Source organism: Crocuta crocuta, unplaced genomic scaffold (assembly GCF_008692635.1).
Source record: "Crocuta crocuta isolate KB4526 unplaced genomic scaffold, BGI_CrCroc_1.0 scaffold339, whole genome shotgun sequence".
Taxonomy (NCBI): domain Eukaryota; kingdom Metazoa; phylum Chordata; class Mammalia; order Carnivora; family Hyaenidae; genus Crocuta; species Crocuta crocuta.
In genome coordinates this window covers 225,838-250,122 of record NW_027530357.1, presented here as the reverse complement: position 1 = coordinate 250,122, position 24,285 = coordinate 225,838, and the positions used below count along the sequence as shown (strand labels likewise).

The 24,285-nt window shown below is 44.7% G+C and overlaps 1 protein-coding gene across 1 annotated transcript in view; it reads left to right on the top strand.

The window, feature by feature from the left end:
- Positions 1-965: 965 nt before the first annotated feature.
- MYO1H (myosin IH) overlaps positions 966-24,285 on the top strand; it is a 46,643-nt gene continuing 23,323 nt past the window's right edge. The window contains exons 1-14 of the mRNA XM_077766038.1: positions 966-1,124; positions 3,400-3,515; positions 5,190-5,388; positions 6,271-6,351; positions 8,626-8,805; positions 11,275-11,373; positions 12,449-12,562; positions 12,902-12,973; positions 13,837-13,956; positions 15,069-15,136; positions 15,925-16,030; positions 16,329-16,409; positions 18,220-18,311; positions 21,527-21,621. Of these exons, the coding sequence (XP_077622164.1) occupies positions 999-1,124; positions 3,400-3,515; positions 5,190-5,388; positions 6,271-6,351; positions 8,626-8,805; positions 11,275-11,373; positions 12,449-12,562; positions 12,902-12,973; positions 13,837-13,956; positions 15,069-15,136; positions 15,925-16,030; positions 16,329-16,409; positions 18,220-18,311; positions 21,527-21,621 (1,549 nt within the window). The 5' untranslated portion in view covers positions 966-998. The remainder of the gene's footprint in view (positions 1,125-3,399; positions 3,516-5,189; positions 5,389-6,270; positions 6,352-8,625; positions 8,806-11,274; positions 11,374-12,448; positions 12,563-12,901; positions 12,974-13,836; positions 13,957-15,068; positions 15,137-15,924; positions 16,031-16,328; positions 16,410-18,219; positions 18,312-21,526; positions 21,622-24,285) is intronic.

The following is a 24,285-nucleotide window of genomic DNA, read 5'->3' as shown; positions in this document are numbered from 1 at the left end:
GCAGTGGAACGTGGTGGGCGGTGCACTAACCGTGTGCTCAGAGCACAGTCCCTCAGTGCCCTTGCAGCCTGGGCCTGGTAATCACCCTGGGGCAATCCTCCCACCGCAGAGCTCATTCTCCAGGCCACCTCCCATGGCAGTGCCCCCCACTCTCTGTCTACAGGCTCCAGTCTCCAGCCTCAGCTTGGCCCAGACCTGGAGAGCTGTTCCCCACGGCCCTCCTGACTCACACGTGCTGCACCAGGTCTCCTGCCCAGCGCCCATCTGACTCCCTTTGCTCAGCCGTGTCCAAGAGGGTCGTTTTGCTGGCTAGTGACGGTGGACAAGCTCTGCCCCTGGTATCCCGCTGAGATTCTCCACCTTCCAGTGGAGTGCAACTACTCCTTTTCCAGGGAGGTCTGAAGCGCAGTCTTGGAGAGAGGACCCTCCAGAGGTGTCCTTCCTTGAGAATTCCTCTGTAACAAGAAATTCCCATTATAACCAAACTCCTCATTCATCTCGGAATTACACAGCAAGTTTAGGTAACTAATGTTTAGTAAGTGATGGTCAAGAAAGCTGGCTCTGGGGCTGGGCTGTCTAGGTTCATATCCTGCTTCTGCCCTTTGACAGAATTCAGACATGTTTTATAATGTCTCTGTCCTTAGTTCCTCGCCTGGTAAATGGGCACGATAATAGCATTTACTTCCTAGCATCAGAACGAGGGCTAAAGAAAATACAAGTCAAGTATTTAGCGTAGTACCTGGCACGGTCACTGCTCAGTTGCCCTCAGTTGCTGCTGTTACTATTTCTGCTTTTATTACTATCTCCTTGTATCCCTAACCAGATTGTAGACTCTTAATGAAGAGAACATCATCTGACCTCAGCGCTCCACTGTCCCCAGGGTACCTCGCTATTTCCATATTAGATGAGCAACAGGAACTACAGAGTAAGCGAGCTGCTGAGTAATGTTCTGTTTGCTGCAGAAAGAAGAAGTGAGGAGGAGGCACATTCGTCTGCACATGGAAAGCGCGCTGACCGCCCGGGACAAGGTCGGGGTGCAGGATTTTGTGCTCTTGGATGCCTACACCAGCGAATCTGCGTTTCTGGACAACCTTCGAAAGCGTTTCAGCGAGAACCTCATCTATGTAACGTAACCGTTCCTCGGCTGTTTTCCTGGCGGGTGGCTCCCCTCCTGCCTGCCTTCACAGCCTTGAGGATGGTGAACACTATCTCTCTGTTAGGTCAGCCTTTAAAGGGAGGTGTGAAGGAACCACTGCCCGATGTACCCCAATTCTGGCTTCCAGGGACAGAGACCCAGCTTAAATGGGCATAAGCCCCAAGACAGAATCTATTGACCCATGTCCCTTAAGGGTCCAGAAATAGATCTAGGGTCTAGCGTGATGATTCTCGCAGAGCCTTGAGGGCTCTTTCCCACCTCTCTGCTCGATTTTGCAAAGGTCTCTTTCTGGGGGCGGACTTGCAAGGTGGCAAGGTGGCGAGGTCCGTGTTGGTAGACAAGAGAGTAATTCATCCCGGAGACACAGCCATTGGTTAGCTCTGATTGGCCCATCTTGGGTCATGTGCTTACCTCTGAACCAATCCCCCATAGCTAAAGTGAGGAATATTCTGATTGGTCAGGCTATTTACCCAGGCCCCGCCCCGGAGGCAAGGATTTAGGCCAGTGCGCACCTTCCCATTTGATAGGACTGCGGTCCTCAAAGGAACCTGCTGGAAGAAGGGGATCCAGATGCCAGACAGGCAAACATAATGGATGTCCACCACATCCCATGAATCTTCAAGGGGCAGGGTTGCAACACACGGCCAGACTGTTCTTAGGGTGGTCCGCTTGCTCCTAGTGGTGGTTAGTATTTATTAAGTTCCCCGTTTATCAGCCCACCTTGATTTGATGGGTCACATTTCAGGTAGATTCTTTTCGGGTAAACTCCACAGTGTCTCTGTGTGCTATTAAATTAACTTTCTTGAGATTTTATTCGCTACTGCTAAGAGTAGATTAGACAATGAAAAGCCATCTAACGATATTTATCTTATAGCTATTTTGTTTTTAACGGTACCATGACTTAATCTGCTTGTTGAAACCAAGGCTACTAGGAGAAATAAACATATAAGAAGTAAATATACTTCTTAGAGTATCTATTTTTAATTGTGGAAATAGATTTTATGTATAAGCAAAGGAGAAAGAGTGTGGTATGGAGCAGTGTACGTGCGATGATAGGACCATCATGAATAAACCATTTCTGGTTTGAACAGATAGATGTCAGCAACTATATTCTTCTACCCTGGGAGATTTCTAGCAATGGAAGCCATTGCAGAATTTTAGACAAAATACGGTGTTATCATCTGTTCTAGTTCTCTGTTTGACTTTGTTCTAGAGATTAGAAACATTCATTAGAATGATTTTTGCCTAATTTAGCAGTGACTTGAGAACTTCCGATATTGAGGCTCTGAAATGAAAACCAGTAACAAACTCAGAATTCGAAAATTCCAGATGTATTTTCAAAGGAGTTCAAACATTTCTTTTTTCTTCTATTTAAGAGGGTTAGAGCTTTGGTTATTCATAAGCCTATTCCAAGAAGCTTTTACATTAGCGGTTCTGTTACAATCATAAGTATTTGAGAAACTCGACCACTGATAGATTCCAACATTGCAATCCAGGGAAATACATGCCAATCCAGGGAAATCCAGGTGGGACTGTTTGCCCAGCTGGAGACAGCTGGGATGCCCACCTGCCCTGCTTTCACCCAGTGGCCGGAGAGACCTCCATGAAACATCAATGTAAATCAGATTGTGGTGCTTCCTTCTTAAAGCTATCCATTTTACATTTACAGTTTAAGGCAAATATTACTTACCAGCAGGGAGAGTGGTGTCCCCACCATGCACTGCATTTGGAATAAACCCTGGGTTCTTCATGTCCTGGGGAATCTGAACTTCCTCCATCTAGGACTTTGTGTCTTACCATCTTCCCTTCCCCCTCCCTCGCTGGCCTCCAGGGCAGCCACCCTGCCCACACTTGGCCTCTCCGCCTGACCTGCCCTTTCCTGCCTACTTTTTTTCATCATTCAAGTCTCAGCTCAGAGCCTCCTCCTTAAAGAAGACTTCCCTAAGCCCACAGGCTAAGGTGGCCTTCTTTGGTCACTCTCTCTCTCTCTCATTACCCTTTGTACCCCTTTCTTAGCATTCTGATTGAAGCAGTCTGGAACCCTTGGGCTGGTTGTCTGCCCCTCTCCCCAGACGTGTGCACACACATGTAAGCTCCCTGACAGCAGATACATCGCCCATCTTATTTACTGTTTTATATCCCCAGCACAAAATGAGCACATGGAGATCACAGCATGGGATGCTCTTTCACTGTAGCCATTCGCACCTGCAGTTCCTCACTAGTGCTTTGGTCCATTCTTCTAGACCTATATTGGGACCCTCCTTGTATCTGTGAATCCGTACCAGGAGCTGGGAATCTACACTGTGAGCCAGATGGGACTTTATCAAGGGGTCAATTTCTTTGAACTGCCACCACATCTGTAAGTAGCACGTAGAGGGGTCATCAGTAGTGTTCCTCTCTCCCTCTTCTTTCCTCTTCCTTCTCTCCCTCTTTCCCACCCACCCATCCACCCACCCATCCATCCACCCATCCACCCACCCATCCATCCATCCATCCATCCATCCATCCGGTCACCCCATCCACCCATCCAAATCCTTGATGCATCCTTATTAGGTTCTGTACCTCACTTAAACTTCTGCCTTCTTGGTAAATTCTTTCAACACGATAGAAATAATCAGATCATTGTCAAGGCTCAGTTTAAATATCAGGAGAGGTGGAATCTTTTATAACTGTTAACAGCTCCAAGAGTGTGGCTACAGAGGGGTCTTTTCTGGGAAGAGGTTTGCTATAGCGCCATCTACTGGTGTCTGAGTATCATGGCGGCAAAGGAGCATCCATTTGGTAGCGGCACTGAAGATCCGTAGGACCAGCAATTTCCTGTGTGACCCATATGTCACTAGGGCTCTGCTGAATTTCTCAGTTCTCCCTGGTTGACTTCTGGGCTAATATTTAGGCTCTCCCTCCATTTTTCTTGGTGACTTATCTATTCACCTCCTTTAAGTCATTTCTAAACCCTTCTGCACCATTACCACTACCACTAGTGGTATCCAAAATAGCCAGCTTTCAAACTCAGCCACATAGGAAGATTATACTCTTGGGAGACTTTCATGCTTTGGTTTCTGATCTTGAAGGTAAAGCCCTTATAATAGTTTTACCTTGTGTCCTATAGATATCACAGAGCTTTTAAGATTTTTTTGCTTTCTCATCTTGATACTTTTACTAGGCTACGTTTTGAAGGAAAGAGGAAACTTGAGATCTTATTATAGCTATTAAGTGCTTAAAATATTTAGACAAGATTTTATTTCTACCTACAGTTAATAGAACGTCTCTTGGGGATATAATTTAGTGTCTGGTTTATTCTCATAAGAAATGTTGATGGGGGTGCCTTGGTGGCTTAGTCGGTTGAGTATCTGACTCATGATTTTGGCTCAGTCCATGATCTCACGGTTCATGGTACGAGCCCCATGTTGGGCTCTACAGTGACAGCCTGGAGCCTGCTTGGGATTCTCTCTCTCTTTCTCTGCCCTTTCCCAGCTCGCAAACACATGTGCTCTCCCTTTCTCAAAATGATAAACTAAAAAAAAAAAAAAAGAAAGAAAGAAAAAAGAAATGTTGATGGATTTTTCAAAATAAATTCGTTACATTAAAAAAATGTCCATTATTGGCATGTCTGGCTGACTCAGTCAGTTGCGCACCCAACTCTTGATTTTGGCTCAGGTCATGATCTCGTGGTTTGTGGGATCGAACCCCGAGTCAGGCCCTGAGCTGACAGCACAGAGCCTGCTTGGGATTCAATCTCCCCCTCTCTCTCTGCCCCTCCTCTGCACGTGCATGCTCTCTATCAGTCTCTCTCAAAATAAATAAACTTTTAAAAATGTCCATTGTTGCTCAACTTGTCCACCTTAACTCTGTTATCTGAGTTTTGATTTCTGGTACATTTTATCTGTGATCAGTCAATGGATCTTGGTGAGAGTTTGACACCTGAGCTCAGTGTCCTTGTACCACAGCCTGGATATGGTTTCCTGGAGGTGGGGTACTTGGTCCTTCCGCTCCGGTGGGCATTGTGTACAGCCCCTTCCCACTCCTCCTCCAGCTACGCCATAGCTGACAACGCTTATCGCATGATGTGCTCCGAGCTAACTAACCACTTCATCCTCATTTCTGGAGAGAGCGGGGCAGGGAAGACGGAGGCCTCCAAGAAGATTCTCCAGTATTTTGCCGTGACCTGCCCAATGGCCGAGTCACTACAAATAGTCCGTGACAGACTGCTGCTCTCCAATCCAGTGCTGGAGGTAAGTGATCCATGAGGACCTGTGGAGGGGAATTCTAGGGAGGTCATTAAGTAAGAAGAAACTTCTGCCTGCGAGGGTGGTCAAAATGGGCAGGTCGCCATCTGGGCGTTAAGCAGAAAGGACTCAAGGGAGATACTGTGGTTAAGGGGATAACCTTGAAGTCCAGCAGGCGTGGACACTAATCCCAGGGCAGCCACGTGCCAGCAGGCTTTAGCAAATCACTCCGGATCCAGATCCTGTTTCCCTATCTGTGGAATGGGTCTACTCATAGTTCCTACCTCTTAGGAGTTTCTGAGGATAAAACAAGATGAATGCATAAAAAGCACACAGCAGAATTAGTAAGCACTGAAGTCATGCTCTATTTTTAATTACCTTTCTAATTTAATTGAAATTATTTTGATCATTACCCCTGCTATTGCAATTCACTGATTTGTGGGATGATTTTGAACAAGTAATTTTATTCTGTGTTTTTGTTGCCCTTCATGTAAAAGGTGTTTGTAGTTGAAGGAATTTTCCCTGTAGCCCTATGGGCTGAACAGTTTGCCTCTTTGATAGAAAAAGGGGTCTGGTAATGGGTGCCATCAACTCTAGAACAGCAAGGGGCTAGGGGCCTCTACAGCTCTCCCTAGTCAGTCCTAGATTGGATGCTAGAGAGACCTATTTTTCCTTTTTTCTTGCTCCATCCTTGGTATTTGGTATCAAATCCTCTGAATTTCATCATTCCTTCTTAAGAAGATAAAGTATGGCTTTCATCTCTGGCTTCCCCTCCCTCCTCCATTTTCATAATCATTGCATTTGGGGTTAGGAATTTGATGAGCATAAATGACCGGGCACGACAGTTTGATTCAGTCTGTCCCTGTCTCCCTCGCTTTGTATTGCAAGGCTTTTGGAAATGCCAAAACACTCCGGAATGACAACTCCAGCAGATTCGGAAAATACATGGACATCCAGTTTGACTATAAGGTACACTGAAGTTCCTATTACTGGGTCATGGGGACCCCTCAGCCTGCCAGTGACAGAAACCTGACCCAAGTTCCCTTAAGGGAGAAAGGGCTTTATTGGCTCAAATAATTAAAAAAACCCAGAATTAGTGGCATTTTGGGAAATGCAAACAAAGACCACAATGAGATACCATTGTATACTTTCTGAGTGAGCAAAAATTAAGAAGTCTGATCACACCAGCTGTTGGTGAAGATGTGGATAATTAGGAACTCTTCCACATTGCCGGTGGAGCTCACACTGGTGCAACCCACTTGGAAAACGATATTATTATTTTGTGAAGTTGAAATCACAGCATCTAAGGTGGAGCCATTCTGCTCTTGGAGACTTGCAAGGCTGCCCACAAGAGCCCTGCTCATGATGGTAAAAGGTCTGGAAACAGTCAACATCTGGAGAGGACTGAGTGTCCATCGACAGGAAAATGGTTAAATGGTGGGATGTTCACCCAATGAAAAGTCACATAACAGCAAGAGCATGTGAATGAAGCTAACACATAACATGGTCAAGTCTTAGGAAGGAATGTCCTGTGGGTCAGTATGATGACATTTCTTATAAAGCTTGAGAACAATCACATGGAAATGATTGTTTGGGTATACATAATCATATGGCATGGGTCGGCAAACTTTTTTTTGGTTGTTGTTAGGGACAGATAGCCAATATTTTATACTTTGTGGACCGTATGGTTTCCATCACAACTGTTCAGCTCTGACTCTGGAGGTGACCGGAGACAATATATAAGAGTATTGTCTGTTTACAGAATTTAAATGGGGCCAGTGCAAGTGGGAAGGATTGATAGAGTTCTCAAGGACATAGAATTTCAGATGACAAAGTATCACTTAGACTAGAGAACAGTTGTTGGCTGAGTGTTGAGTGTAGTGATAACAGACTGGCTCAGGGTTTTCCAGAGACTGGTGCATGGACTTCTGGCGAAGTGTGCACAGACTCTGAAGAAAAGTTGAATAGTTATGTCTGTTTTTAAACTTCTTATTGAAATTCAACACATCTACTGAAAAGGAAGCATGACATGAGTCCAGTTTAATGAATTTTTACATGTGTATCTTCCTGTGATAACCGGCACTCAGATCAAGATATAACAATTTCTAGCACCTAGAAGATTCTCCTGCCCTTCTCTGACAGTACGTTGCCCTCCCAAAGGTTACCAACTGCTCATACCTCTATAATCAGATTAATTTTGCTGGTTCTTGGGCCTCATGTGTGGAATTATATGTCCTATTTTTTTGTCTGGCTCTCTTTAATCAACACTCTATCTGTCAGATTCATTAATGTCACTCCATGTTGGTCATTTTTTGCTTATGTGACCTCATCACGATTTTTCTGTTCTCCTGTTGATGGACATTTGGGTTTCCAGTTTGGGGCTGTTGCAAACAGTGCTCTGAACATCCTTGTAACGTGTCTTCGAGTAGATATTAACATCCACTTATGTTGGGCACACACCCGGAAGTGGCATTGTTGGGTTCTTATCAGGAATGTTATGATAACTAATGATGGTTCCAGTTACCAGCAGGGTTCTCTGCACCCTTGAGAGCATCAGGTATTGTCAGTCCTTTTAGGTTAGAGGCATTCTGATGGACTAGAGTGGCTTCCCACTGTGATTGATGTTTGTATTTCCCTGAGGATTAGTGAAGTCTTGATAACTGGCCAACTAAAAAGTTTGTGGTAAAGCCTTTTACCCACTTTTAATTAGGCTGTTTTTCTCATATTGATTTGCAGGAGTTCTATATATGTTCTGGAATGCAAATCCCTTACTGGCTCTATTCTTAAACATAAAACCATGTGATACTGCCACAAAGATATAGAAACAGGCCAGTGGACCGGAATGGAGTCTACAAAGACCTCCAAGTATGATAGAATTGCCTGACTTATGACCAAAGCACCACTGTGATCCAATAGGGAAAGGATTGCCTTTCTAGCAAATGGTGTTGATCAATCTAAAATCCATGTGACTAAAAAGCCCTTTGACCCCCTACCTCCCTCCGTACCCAAAAATTCAATAGTGATCGACCACAGTCCTAAATGTAAATGGCAAAATGATTACGCTTCTAGGCAGAAGCATAGAAAATCCTTCTCATGACCTCAGGGCAGGCAAAAATATTTTTAAACAGAAGACCCTAAGCGTAGAAGAAGAATCATTTGGAATTCAGATTTTTCTGTTCCTCAGAAGACACCAGTAAGAGAGGGGCTCTGTTCTCATTGTGTGTTTTTTGTTCTGTTCTGAAGGGCATCCCCGTAGGCGGGCATATCATCAGTTACCTGATAGAAAAGTCTCGAGTTGTCTATCAAAACCAGGGCGAGAGGAACTTCCACATCTTCTACCAGCTGCTGGAGGGAGGCGAAGAGAAACTCCTTGCTTACCTTGGACTTGAACGGGACCCCCAGCTGTATAAATACCTCTCACAGGTCGGAAGGACCAGCCCTTGGCTTGGTGGCCCTTTGGGGGCAGGGATGAAGGGTGTTAGTAGGGGCTTCTATGGGATGGCCAAGAACTTCCTCATTACCATTCTGGAGATATCCTATGGACTGGCTTCTTGACACTTATAACCCCTTTCTTTATGCCTGGCAGGCAGATCATCTCAGTACATCTCAGTAAAGTAACCAATCTCTGGGTGAGTGGTTCTCAGCCCTGGCTGAAATTAGAATCACCTGAGGAGGTTTTTCAACACACACACACACACACACACACACACACACACACTTGCACACACATGCCATCTAAAGATTCAGATCTAGTTGGTCTGAGGTGGACATCAAGGCTGTGTTAAACACTTGCACACTCGCTGTGACTCTGGATAATTAAATGAATCCCTGGTGATTCTAATGCACAGCAGAAGTGAGAACTGCGGATCTGGGTATGATATTAACTCACCGTCCATCTGTGTCCACAATCCGTGCTGCTCCCTTCTGTTTTCCAAAACTAGTTTGGAGAAGACTCTTCACCTTGCCTCCCATTCTGACAGTTGTTAACTGCAAAATTAATGGACCTCCTTACAGAAAGAGTTCAGGCCATTCCCATAAGCAACCGGTGTTGTAAAATGGACTTGGAGAATTTGACTCCCCACCATTAGTTTTTCTGCAGCCAGCACTAAGGTTCTAGAGGGTCCAGACTGTCTAGCACCTATCAATATATGAGGTCACTAGCACCTTTTTTCGCCCCAAGATTTTCAGATTTTTCACTTCTCTGCTGGGTCTGGCTTTGAATGGAGGTCACTTGGCAGAGTGCAATTGGGCTATCATTTGAGAAAGAGAATGAGGTCTTAGGAAGTGAATCTTGTAAGAGAAGGACCATCATTTCACAGTCACGGTGAAAGAGTAGACATGACCGAAATTTATCTTGAAATTGAAGCTAAATAATGAAGGTAAAAGAATCTCAATTGCCTTTTACAAACTTTGTGCTAATTGTGAGAATGGAGAGTAATTTAAATATGACATATCTTTTTCCTTTTAGAGAACCGAATTTTTCCAACAGAGCTGGATGGTAGCCTCACATTTGGCTCCTCGTGGCATGATCAGAGAGGGTCGATTTATAAAAATATTAAAGAGCTTCAGTCCTTTTCCCAAGGGCTTCTCCTAACCCTTTGATAATTCAAATCATTCCCTTTTGGAATGTATCTTGTCTTTATCTTTGCAGATTTTTTTTTCTGGCCGGATCTTCATGCCACAGTGGTTCAAACCGTTCGCCAATACTATTTTGTTCAATTTCGTGTTCTCCCATAACTGTGGCAAACTCTGTGGCTTTACTTTGCAGTTTATCTGCACTGTGTCCCAGCCTCTGGGTGCTCTGGAAGGACTGACTTAAGCTGGCCCCTCCCTTGGTGGGGGTGGGAGCAGATGTCATTGGTTGAAACGGGAGGGATATTTGGGAGGTTGCACATTGAACACTGGCCAGTTTGCCAGTGGATCTTTCCCTGGTATAGCCCCTCTGGTTTCCCCAGGCAACAAGGAAATCTTTTAACGTGACGGATCTTCAGATAGCCAGGAATCTAGGAACACCCTGTACTACAAAAGCAAAATCATAAAAACAGAAAGCAAAAACAAAAAAAAGCCCTTCATCTAGACTATCTTCCCTTTCAATTGTGACCTTTGGTGGTATGTATCTTATTTAGAAGACAACTTCTAGGGACGCCTAGGGGACTCAGACGGTTAAGCGTCGTGATCTCACGGTTTGTGGGTTCAGACCCCCTGTCGGGCTCTGTGCTGACAGCTCAGAGCCTGGAACCTGGTTTGGATTCAGTGTCCCCGACTCGCTCTGCCCCTCGCCCACTCATGCTCTGTCTCTGTCTTTCTGGCTCTCTCTCAAGAATAAATAAAACATTTAAAAACATTTTTTGAAGACAACTTCTAGAGTTAGTGGGAAGTCTCATCACATCTCTGCTGGTGCTTGTACCCACATAACCTTCATTTCTCTAAATGCCAAACTTTTCTTGTGTGACGGTCTCCTATGCAGGCCCTCACTGCAGTTTCTTCTGGAGGCTATAAGTGCGTTGAGACGGTTTTCTGAATTTCAGGGCTGTCCTCTCCCCACATATTTTAGCAGATGGTTACTGAGACAAACGTCTTCAGTTTATTTGGCAAATATGACAAGGAAAATAATTTTAAAAAAAACGCATTCGAAGAGACATACCACTAATGCGTTCCTTTGAAAGTCTTCGCAGAGCAGAGCTCGAATTCCAAATAAATTTGAAGAGAGCAACAGTTGACCAATCATCCTCTGCTAGACGATAAGCTAAAACCTGCCTCTTTACAATTCAGAATATTCTAGAACTCACTGTTGCGTGTTTGTAGAGAAAACCATTTCGATTCGAGAATGGTTGGGTGTGCCTAACAATCCCTGTAAAAATGACACGAAGCAACTCAATTCTGTGTTAACAGGGCCATTGTGCCAAAGAGTCGTCTATTAATGACAAGAACGACTGGAAAACTGTTTCCAGTGCCTTTTCTGTCATCGATTTTACCGAAGATGACCTCGAGGTAGGAGCCCTGTGGTCACAACTGCCGGTGTGGTCTGGGATTGACAAAACAAACCTGGTGTCTTGGGGACCACCTGGTAGGGTTGCCAGACCCCGAAAATAAAAATACAGGACGCCTGTCATTTTGGAGTTTCAGATAAGCGTGTCCTGATGAGACAAACTTCTACCAAAACACTAGTCCTTGCTTGTCTGAAATTCAGATATTACTTGGGCATATTCTGCATTTCATCCAGCTAAGATTTCCCAACTCTGTGAGCAAGGAGGACATCTTGTTTCTTCTTCCTCTCAAGTCCAATCTCAAATATATTTTTAATATTTTTATTTATTTTTGAGAGAGAGCAGGGGAGGGACAGAAAGAGAGGGACAGAGGATCTGAAGCAGATTCTGTGCTGACAGCAGAAAGACCCATGCAGGGCTCGAACTCTGAACTGTGAGACCATGACCTGAGCTGAAGTCAGACGCTTAACCGACTGAGCTGAAGTCAGACGCTTAACCGACTGAGCCATCCAGGTGCCCCACATCCAATCTCAAATATTTACATGCTCTGGAACTACAGGATTACTGTTTATTTACACTTCTGTTTTGAACAAACTGGAGAAAACTGTAGAATTTATGAACATGGTGTTTTTACATCTTTTTTTTCCCCTTTTTGATGGTTAAAACTGTTGCTTTTTCAAGGACTAGAATTATAATTTAAAATATTACATATTATAAATAAATAAATAAATAAATAAAATATTACATATTTATGNCACTATAGGCCATGATCCTATATATATATATAGGATCATGGCCTTCGCATATGAAATGCTTTATTGGTGGGAAGGGGGTGCAGAGGATATAAAAGGGGAAGTGTCCTGCGCTGGAGACTGAAGGAGGCTCTTTCATCCCTCTGCCCTTAACATGTGAGGGGGGTGAGAAGCTGATTCCTGGGGAAGGGGAAGCTCGGCTCTGTGAGCTTCGGGGCTGGAGTTGGGAAGAGGGCGGTTTTCCTTGGGCATCTCCCGTGACGACATTCATCGGTTTGGCGGCTGCCCTTCTCTCCCTGTCCTCCTCACCCTTTCCCACGTTTCTAGAATCTCTTTGAAATTCTTGCCAGCGTCCTACACCTGGGGAACATCTGTTTCGAAGAGAACCACCAAGGCTGCGCCACCATACCGGACACCCACGAGATCAAATGGATCGCCAAGGTGCTGCTCCACTCTTGAAGGGCGCAGGGAAGGCCCAGCCCCTCTTGGAGGCGGAGGGGCGGGAGGGGCGAGCTCAAGGCAGCTGGATGTCCAGGTCCCAAGCAGCTGACACCATGTCTTTCTGGCTGATACTGGCTGGGAGATTTAAAGCGCATGGGGGCAGGTGAGGGAGTGGGTAAAAGTAAGATGGGTAAAATCGGATTTGGCCCCTTTTCGCATTTAAGCAGGGTGGTCAGTCAGGGTGTATAATCCTGGGCCTGGAAGTTGGGCCAACTCTTTGCAAGTCGGCAAAAATCAAAACTGATTCGCTGAATGGCATTTTGGTTTCCATTTGTTCAGCTCCTGGGGGTCCACCCACCCATCCTTCTGGAAGCTCTCACCCATAGAAAGATCGAAGCCAAAACTGAAGAGGTAAAAATGACACGAGGTGGAGATGGGCCTGCCCTCCCTGCTCTTTCCTGCCTCATAGAAGAGCAGGGCGGTGATCCTAGAGGAGGCCGGACTCCCGCCTTCCAGCTCCTGCAGGGTCTCCTGCCTCACCCTCCCCACCCCCACCGTTGCACCATCACTAGCTTCCCGTGCCTCCCCTCTCGCCATGCCTTTCCCCCTTGAGGTCTTCACACATGCTGTTCCCTCTACTGGAATACTGTTCCCTGTGCTTCTCTAATTAATGCTTTCTCAGCCTTCAGTTCCTGGGGTCACATCCTCAAAGAGTCTCCCTGACCATCCCACCCCGATGCTAACGCACCACAGCTATCCCCTCATACCGCTCTCAGCCCGCAGCACGACTGTATGATGTGTGAGTGTCCCGGCCCCCGACCTTGAACCCACAAAGGCTGGAACTGTGTGCCTTGGTCACGGCTGTGTCTCAGCAGCTCCAGGTGGTGCCTGGCATGTAGCGGGCACTCAAGAAAGAGCTACTGCCCGAACATGTGCAGGTGGGGGTGGCGTCAACCCCCAGCACATAGCCCTCACTGGCCATCCTTACAGGCTAATTTGAAAGCTCAGGAGGAAATGGGCTTTTTTAATTTTTATTTATTTATTTATTTATTTTTTTGAGAGACAGCATGCGGCAGAGAGAGGAGAGAGAGAATCCCAAGCAGCTTCTGTGTTCAGTACAGAGCTCGACACGGGGCTCAATCTCATAAGCATGAGACTATGACCTGAACCAAAATCAAGAGTTGGACCCTTAACCGACTGAGCCACCCAGGCGCCCCGTGGCTTTTTGTTTGTTTGTTTTTTAACTTCTCTAATGATGCCCCTGTTGTTCTCAGGTAATATGCCCACTGACACTGGAGCTCTCTGTCTACGCCAGAGATGCGATGGCGAAGGCCGTGTACGGACGAACGTTTACTTGGCTGGTCAACAAAATCAACTCCTCCTTAGTGAACAAGGTGAGGCCACCTGTTTTTGGATGACTCACTCTCACTAAGGTGGTGACGTTTTATAACCAACCTCGTCATTTGAAAGAACTTGTGAGAATTGGCTGTTAGCCCCTGATGCCCAGGGACAATATCCTCCCACATCTGCATTTCCGGCACACAGTAGGCTCACAAAAAACGCATGCTGAGTGATTTTTGCAGTGTGTCCCAAAGTGTGGGAGACGCAGTAATTGAAGTATGCTGGGTGGCTTTCAGTGTCCGTGGAATTAGGTTTAACAGTAAGCATGTTTCAATATGTATAAGAAAAAAAAAATACAACAAATCCTTCAGATTCACCCTGGGCGTTTCCTCCAAGCTAGAAAGTAAGGAAATGACCCCAATGTACAAGATATGTAGACATAAAACTCAAGGAGGTAGTATGTGAAGGACAAATTTGGAAGGCATCAGCCCAGGACACTGTACGGAATGCTAAAGTGTGGCCCTTTCAAAAAAAATACAGATTTTCTCTTGAAATAGTCATCTTTGTCTGACTGCACTGGTCCTCTATTTTTTTTTTTAATTTTTGTAAATGTTTATTTTTGAGAGAGAGAGACAGAGACAGAGCATGAGTGCAGGAGGGGCAGAGAGAGAGGGAGACACAGAATCCTAAGCAGGCTCCAAGCTCTGAGCTGTGAGCCCAGAGCCTGACACGGGGCTCGAACTCATGAACTGTTAGATCATGATCTGAGCTGAAGTCAGATCCTTAACTGACTAAGCCACCCAGGCACCTGTGTCCTCTATTTAAAATAATATTTGTATCCCCACTCCTCTCTCCTGGATAAACATCTCCTTTGATGTGGGCTTGGGAGGCTGAGAAGGCTTGAAGGAGGGCAGTGAATCAGAAGGGGAAAGTCACACTTCTCAGGTGATAGCTGTGGAAACTTCCATGGGATCCCGATGGGCTGCAGGCCAGAGGAGCGGGCTGGGAAATTTGTTTCCACCCTATGATTTCTCTGTGAGCCAATGTGGGAGACAGAGAAGGTGTGAGCTTTATAAGCAAGTCCCAGCTTTGGGGGCAGCTCCCAGGTTTGAAGAGTCATTAAGTAAAAGACCTACCAATGAGCAGTGTGCATTACTTTGCCTAGGATCTCACCAAGAAGACTGTGATTGGATTGCTGGATATCTACGGGTTTGAGGTCTTCGACAAGAATGGGTGAGTTCGTCATTACTTCCTGGTCCTCTGTTCTTCTTTAAGAACATTGGGTGCATCTGGCTTAAGGCATCTCTGATGTTGTTGGAATTGGTTTTCCCATCTTTAGAAATTCTCTGAATTTCCGTAGTCACTAACTCATAGACTATTCCAGAATTGGAATAACCGTTAAACAATGTAAACATCTTCTAGCTTGGCTCTTGGGATCTAGTTAGTAAATTGTGCGATTAATAAGGACTTTCCTTTTTCTGTATTAAAAAGCATCTTTAAAAAATAACTAAATGCGGGGCGCCTGGGTGGCTTAGTCAGTTAAGCGTCCGACTTTCGCTTAGGTCATGATCTCGCGGTTCGTGGGTTCGAGCCCTGCATCAGGCTCTGTGCTGACTGCCAGCTCAGAGCCTGGAGCCTGTTTCAGTCTGTGACTCCCTCTCTCTCTGACCCTCCCTGCTCACGCTGTCTCTCTCTCCTAGAAATAAATAAAACATTAAAAAATTTTTAAAAAAATAACTAAATGCAGGGATGCCTGCGTGGCTCAGCCAGTTAAGCGTCAACTATTGATTTCGGTCCAGATCATGATCTCACAGTTTCGTGAGTAAGCCCTGCATTGGGCTCCATGCTGACAGCACAGAGCCTGCTTGGGATTCTATCTCCTGCTCTCTCTGCACCCCCCTACTCACGCTGTCTCTGTCTCTCTTTCAAAAATGAACATTAAAAAATTTTTTTGAGTAAATACAATTTTTTAATTGGTCTACTCGTGTAGCTTTAGTTATTTAAATTTTTGGCTTCTCTAGTTTTGAACAGTTCTGCATCAATTACTGCAATGAGAAACTCCAGCAGCTGTTAATTGAGAGAACTCTTAAGGCGGAACAGGCGGAATATGAAATGGAAGGTATAGAGGTAAACGTCTTAATGTTCCCTCCTCATTTGATTTCTTAATCTAGCAAAAGAGATCTGCTTGAGAAATAATGTTTCCCTGGAGAATTTTGTCCTCCTTAGTACTAAGAATTATTTTTCACTCCCGCCCAGCTTTTTTCCTGGGAAATTACTTGGACATTCAGAAAGTTTCTTTTTGTTTTTTAATGTTAGAGATTAAAAAATCAGATTTTGGAAAAATAATGTTGGAAAAATCAATTTAGAAGAGATCTATTTTCACCTAAATCCCCTGTGGAGAATTGTTTTCTCTCTGTCATTTTAGTGGGAGCCAATTCAGTATTTCAACAACAAGATCATCTGCGATTTGGTGGAAGAGACACACAAGGGGATAATTTCCATCCTGGTGAGAAAATTAATGTTGACTTGGAGTCCATTCCTACGGTGTCGCCACCATGCAGAATTTTTCCCCCAGGCTTAAAATGGGTTGCTTAGCATGAGCGAAAGCCAGAAACTACAAAGGGAGGTTTTACAAAGAATGTGCATTGATCCAGAGTTGAGACTCCTTGGGGTGCACCTGTGACTTTATCTTGACCTGTCAGAACTTCTGAGAACATCTATGCCCAATTGTTCCAGTTCAAACATCACTATTTTTTTTAAATGTTTATTTATTTTTGAGAGAGACAGAGAGGGAGCAGGGAAGGGGCAGAGAGAGAGAGGAGACGCAGAATCCACAGCAGCTCCGGGCTCAGAGCTGTCAGCACAGAGCCTAACGCAGAGCTCGAACCCACGAACCGCGAGACCATGACCTGAGCCGAAGTCGGACACCTAACTGACTGAGCTCCCCCGGCGCCCCCAAACATCACTTTGTAAAAATCTAAAGTGAATGAGAAAGTGTCTCTTTGCCTTTGGGATCTTTTCCCTTATAATGAAAATGACTGGTCTCTCTCCTGCCTGCCTGCTGCCCTCCCCCATCGAACTGTTGTGTGAACAAGGTTCTAAAGTACAGCAGGGAACGGAGGGTAACTGGTTGCCAGGAACATGAGCACGACCCAGATTCAGACACCAGTCCCATTGCTTGCTAGCTATGTAAACTTGGGTGCATGTCATACCCTCTCTGAGCTCCAATCTCCTGGTCTTTAGATGGACACAGTGATTGTAGCATTTATCTCGAGGAACTGTAAGGACAGGTTGAGATTGTAGATGCACAAGGCTTAGAATTATGCTGGTATGTGGTCAGCATTCAGACTCTATCCATTCAACAAATATTTACCAAATGCTTACTTGGTGCCAACGATTGTGCCCTGTGCTTTGGGGCACAGTAGTGGGCAAAACAGGTCAAAACCACTACATTTGTGAGGCTTTAAATTCTAGCACCACAAACAGGTTCATGGGCAGAATAAATAGGTTGTACGATGAAGAAAAAAGCTCAAAAGATGCGATGTGCTGGGGAGGACGATTCGATTGTAGCCAAGGTGGTCTGGGAAGGGCCGTGTGGACATCTGGGGAAGCAAGTTCCAGGAAGCACAGACTAGTGTGAGCTCTTCTCTGTGCACTCGATACTCACGTGGATGGCTAGACTAGTGTTTTTAAATATTTTTTTGTAATAAATACTTGTTTCTATCTGGTTTTCCATAAATGGAATCTGAAAGGATAGACATGCTCCTTCAGAAGAGTTGTCTCACCAGCCTTAACCCTGGTTTTTTCTTGTCGTTTTAATAAAAGCTGAAGGGTTGATTTTAAAGATGGTCTCTTAAATGTTACCGATGTGAAGGACCTGAAATAAGAAGTAGAAAGACACAGCTGGAGAAATGTGAGAAGTTAGCTGCCCGGGGCTTTATAGCTTTCTTTCCACGAAGATTCTGCTCCTAGTCAGAGGGGATATGGTCTTGGTCAAGAGTGTCCGGTTAAGACAAAACAAGGTGGCGTGTTCAAGTAAGCTGGCCATGGGAGCTGCAGAGCGTCCTTGGGAAGCCTTTGGAAACATGGCAGTCGGAAGGGTGGGAGAGGTGACTTTTCATGGAATTTCCAATCCCTCTGAGAAGCTAAGCACACGTGAGGGATCACTGCCCTCCCACCCCCAAGGTTCACCTGAACTTGTGTTGAGGCGACGGCATTTTAGTCCAGTATATTCTGCCACAGCTGGCGAAGGCATGTAAACTTGGAATCGGTGGTGTAAGATGCTGTGGATCAAGGCTTCTCTTTTTCTCTGGAAGGATGAAGAATGTATCCGTCCTGGTCCTGCTACAGACTTGAGTTTCCTGGAGAAATTGGAAGAGAAATTAGGCAAGCATGCACACTTCCAAACGTATGTATCTCGCTTGACAAGCCATTGGTTGGGGAAGCTCATCATTTATCCACTTTCTTGGGTGTGTGGGCAGTGGACCCCAAGAGTAAAGGTACTTTCTATCCAGAAACGTGATGCACCATAATGATACATCAACTCCTCGATGTGTGTACCTTTTGTTAGTAGAAATTAAACTCAAATTCCAGGTAGAATGTTCTAAGATTTTGTATTTTTTTTAATGTTTATTTATTTTTGAGAGCAAGAGAGACTTGAGCGCAAGCAGGACAGGGGCAGAGAGAGACACAGGGAGACACAGAATCTGAAACTGGCTCTAGGCTCTGAGCTGTCAGCACAGAGCCCAACAAGGGGCCTGAACTCACAAAATATGAGATCATGACCTGAGCTGAAGTCAGACACTTAACTGACTGAGCCACCCAGGCGCCCCTAAGATTTTGTATCTTTATGATCGTTACATTGTGGATAGGGTCACATGCATGAAATAGTCTTTTTGAAATAGTCTTCTTTTTATTTTTAAAAAATGTTTATTTTGAGGGAGAGCATGCAAGCAGGGGAGGGACAGGGAGAGAGGGAGAGAGCCACCCAGGCTTAGTGCAGTCAGCACAGAATCCAACATGGGGCTCTACCTCCCAAACAATGAGAATCATGTCAGGAACTGAAATCAGGAATCAGACACTTAATGGACTAGGCCACCCAGGAAACCCAGAAATTATCTTTTTTTTTTAAAGTTAGATATCAGATATAAAATACACACAGGGCTATGTGTGGATCTGAAGTGTACAACCCGGCAAATCTTCACGTTCATGTGTGCTCCAACACTACCACGCAATGCAGAGAAGGAGTGTTTATATCATCCCAGAAAATCGACTAGAAATTTAACTTAGTCTTTGAGGCAAAGAGTAAAGAATCTAATCTCTCATGCTCTGGAATCCTAAAACCCTGGTTTTGAATCGCAGCTTGGCCACTTATAAGACATGTGGCCAATCAGTATACCTGGTGTGTAGCATTGTAAGTGACTCCATAAGTCAATTTGTGGCCGTGGCAAAGGCCAGGTAAATGGTAGTAGCTTTATCAGAGCTTTTGCAGAATATTGCAAGAATAAGGAAATGAGTCAAAAATGGAAAACTGAGGGACACCTAGGTGGCTCAGAGTCAGTTAAACATCCTGCTTCAGCTCAGGCCACTCTCTCACGGTCCATGAGTTCAAACCCCACATCGGGCTCTGCGCTGACAGTGCAGAGCCTGCTTAGGATTCTCCCTCTTTCTCTCTGTCTCTCTCTCTCTGACCCTCCCCTACTTGCATCCTCTGTCTCAAAATAAATAAACTTAAATTTTTTTTAAATCTGCAAAAAAAAAATGGAAAATTGCATTGCGTTACATTCACAAATGGAATAATTCATAGTGACGAGAATAAACAATCTGTAACTATGTGCAGTGATGCAGATAAGTCACAGAACATGCCAGCAAGAGGAATCAGACACAGGGACACCCGGGTGGCTCAGTTAAGCATCCAGCTTGAGCTCAGGTCTTGATCTCACGGTGCGTGAGTTCGACCCTCGCATTGGGCCCTCGCTGTCAGCACAGAGCCTGCTCCATATCCTCTCTCCCTCTGTCTGCTTGTCCCCCATTCATGCTCTCTCTCAGAATTAAACATTTTTTAATTAAAGAGAGGAATCAGACACAAAAAGGTACACACTATACAATTGCATTTCTATAAAGTATAAAAGAAGTGGAAAGGGCTCAAGGTGGGGGTGGGGTGGTTCTCAGGGAACCGTAATGTTCTGTTTCTGATCTGGGTGCCCGTTACCTGATGTTCATGGTGCCAAAATTCTCTGAACTGTACACTTAGCATATCTGCGTCATCAGTATATATGCATATACATTTCAAGAAAGGTTATAAAAAATTAGGAATCCCCAGAATCTGTAAAATGATGTTTTATGACTCTTTTAGTCACTTAACATCACAAAAATGTAGTAAAATTGTTTCTTATTCATCACCTGGAAAAAGTAGGAGTTCTTTCATTGTACAAATCAGTGTGGCTCACATGTGGTTTTTAGTTCCTCAGTTCTCAGGGGAAGGGTCACATTTTATTGTTAAGTTTTTATTTCAATTCCAGTTAGTTAACATACAGTGTTATGTGAGTTTCAGGTGTACAGTATAGTGATTCAACACTTCCATACAATGTCCGGTGCTCATCACAAGTACAGTCCTCAGTCCCCATCACCCATTTCCCCCATGTCCCCACCCCAGTCCTTTCTGGTAGCCATCAGTTTGTTCTTTATAGTTTAGAGTTTGTTTCTTGGTTTGTCTCTTTTTCCCCCCTTTATTCATTTGTTTCTTAAATTCCATACATGAATGAAACTGCATGGTACTTGTCTTTCTCTGACTGACTGCTTAGCATTATATGATCTAGATCCATCCATGTCATTGCAAATGGCAAGATGTCATCCTTTTTCGTGGCTGGGTAATATTCCATTGTGTATATATACCACATTCTCTTAATCTATTCATCATTCAATGGACACTTGAGCTGCTTCCATAATTTGGCTATTATAAATAATGCTGTAATAGACATAGGGGTGGATATATCCTTTCACTATCTTTTAAAAAAATTTTTTAATGTTTTTATTTATTTCTGAGAGAGACAGTGTGAACAGGGGAGGGTCAGAGAGAGAGGGAGACACAGAATCCAAAACAGTCTTCAGGCTCTGAGCTGGCTGTCAGCACAGAGCCCAATATGGGGCTCAAACCCACGAACCGTGAGATCATGACCTGAGCTGAAGTCGGACGCTTAACCGACTGAGCCACCCAGGCGCCCCTGGATATATCCTTTCAACTTAGTGTTTTATATTCTTTGGTATTGTATTCTAGTAGTGCAATTGCTAGATCAAAGAGTAGTTCTACTTTAACGTTTGGAGGAATCTCCCTACTGTTTCCCACAGTGGCTGCACCAGTTTGGGTTCCCACCAGCCATGCAAGGGGGTCCCCTTTTCTGCACAGAGAAAGATCTGATTTTAGAGAGACCTCAGTCTGTATGCAGATGAGCTAGGGAGCAAGGCTAGCATGTGTGTTTGTTTCCAGGGCGGGCCTCCAGCCGATTGTCACGTTCCTAAATGACTTGTCAAGACTTCCCTTTTGCTCTTCGCTTTATATGCTGGTGCGTTTTGTTACAGCAAACTAGGAAGGTTCGGTCTGTGTCTTTTTCTGTCTTGTTGCAGCCGGAAGCTGGCGGGGCCGAAGGGCCGAAAGAGGATTGGCTGGATGGAGTTCCGGCTCTTCCACTATGCAGGAGAGGTCACATACTGCACCAAAGGTGAGTGTCTGGGGGCGTAGGTCACGGTCATGCAGGTCATGCCACTTATTTCACCCATTTAAAGTGCACCATCCAGTAGTTTTTACTTGGTTCACTTTATAGTTACGCACCCATCACCATTTCACCCTGGTGAACACTTCACCCCCAGGGCACCTGGCGTGACTCAGTTAGTTAAGTGGTCAATGCTTGGCTTCAGCCCTGATCATGATCTCACGGTTTGTGGGTTCGAGCCCCAGGTCAGCCTCCACACTGATTGTGCAGAGCCTGCTTGGGATTCTCCCTCTTTCTCTCTGCCCCTCCTCTGCTAGCGTGCTTGTTCTCTCCCTTTCTCTCTCACGCTCTCTCTCTCTCTCGCTCGCTCAAAATAAATATTTAACAAAAAAAGAACACTTCACCCCAAAAAGAAACCCTGTTTGCATTAGCAACCACTCCCTCGTTTCCCAGCCCCATCCCCCACAGCTGTGAGCTAATCTATTTTCTGTCTCCGCAAATTTGCCTCTTCTGGGTTTTTCATCTAAATGGAATCACACAACATGTGGTCTTCTGTGTCCGGCTTCTTTCCCTTAGCAGCACGTTTTCAAGGTTCATCCATGTTATTACTTTCATTGCCAAATAACATTCCATTCTATGGATACACCCCATTTTGTTTATCCATTCATCATTTGGGTTGTTCACACTTTTGAGCTCTTACTAATAATGCTCCTATGAACATTTTCTTTTGTCATTTCTCCTTTAGGTTCTAAATTATTTTCACTTCTTTTTTGTTTTTTACAGATCTTTTTTAAAGTAGGCACCACACCCAACATGGGGCTTGAACTCCCAACCCTGAGATCAAGAGCCACATGCTCCATTGACTGAGCAAGCAGGCACCCCTAAATTATTTTCACTTATAAATAAGGTTCTCAAAGAATATTTCAAAAGTAATGTTATATATTTTTTTTCCTTGAATTCAGAGTGGTATAAAAACAGAAAACATTTCAAATGGGATGACTCTCTCTGTGTGGGTAATTGATTGCTTTTCATCAGTCGATAACATACATGTCACACAAGAAGTTCCTAACGGTATGGAAAAGTCCAATAAAGGAAACAAAAAGTTCCCTTTACTCCTAGTTTCTCTGTAACCACAGGAACCAACAGTTTCTTGTAATTGCTCTCAGGAAAATAGAAATATCTTTGCCATATACTTAAATACGTGGGGCACACATACACATAAATAACACATATATGCACACACATTTGAATAACACATACCCACACACATTTAAGTAACACAGATTATTTTGTGTTCTCTCTTTTGCTTTTTTGTTTTCATTTAATGAAAATGAAAAAAATTGTTTTTTGCTTTTGTTTTAAATGTTTATTTATTTATTTATTTATTTGAGAGAGAGAGAGAGAGAGTGGTGGGGTGGTGGAGAGAGCTAGGGGCAGAGAGAGAAAGAGAGAATCAGGGTTCACCTGAATCAGGGCTCGAGCTCACCCAATGTGGGACTTGAACTCATGAGATCATGAACTGAGCCGAAGTCAGATGCACCCAGGTGCCCTGAATGTTTGTTTATTTTTCAGAGAAATAGCGTGAGCAGGGAAGGGGTGGGGGTGGGGGGTGGGAGGGAGTGGACAGAGGATCTGAAGCAGGGTTAATGCTGACAGGAGAGAGCCCAATGTGGGGTCAAACCCATGAATCTCAAGATCATGACCTGAGCTGAAGTCAGACACTCAACCCACTGAGCCACCCAGGAGCCCAAGATCATTTGGATTCCAATTAACGCTCACTACTTACTATAGGCCAGACACTGTCCCAGTGCTTCACCTCTGTTGTTCATTTAAACCTCACAGAAAACTTTTATTGTTATTATCCCCTTTTAATCTAAGAGGCAATTGAGCTCAGAGAAGTCAAGTAACTTGCTCAAGGTCACTCAGCTAGTAAGGGGCAGAGCCGGGATTCAGACCCCCACCTTTTGCCTCGACGCTCACATCCACTCTCCGGAGCAGCCAACAGATTGCACCCCATTTCTTCTGAGATGCTCCAGGCACTCCCTCTAGGGCTGTGTCCTGTGTTTGATGGACACAGCTTGTTTCCAGCATTGTTTCCTATAAACTCTGCCGTAGTTGACATCCTTGCATATTCTGCTTGGCCAATCTGTGCATGTTATACACATAGCATAAATCCCCAGAAGTGGCATTGCTGAGTTAAAAGTTCTATCAGAAATTAGTTTGGGGGCGCCTGAGTGGCTCAGTCAGTGGCGTGTCCAACTTTGGCTCAGGTCATGATCTCATGGTTCATGGGTTCAAGCCCTGAGTCGGGTTCTCTGCTCTCAGCGTGCAGCCCACTTCAAATCCTCTGTCTCCCTCCCTGTCTGCCCCTCACCTGCTTGTTTGTTCTCATTTTCTCTCTCTCAACAATAAACATGTTTTTAAAATGTTTAGAAAGAAAACATTATGCTAAGTGAAATAAGCCAGTTACAAAAACATGAAACCCTGCACCATTCCCATGATAAGGTGCGGAGAGTGAGCAAATTCCTAGAAACAGAAAGGTTCCCAGGGACTTGGCGGGGGGGAGGGGGGGGAGTTAGCACTTCATGGGGTCAGAGTTTCAGTTGGGAAGATGAAGTGCTTTGGAGACGGATGGTGGTGTGGCTGTACTTAATGCCGCCGAGCATGTAAAAA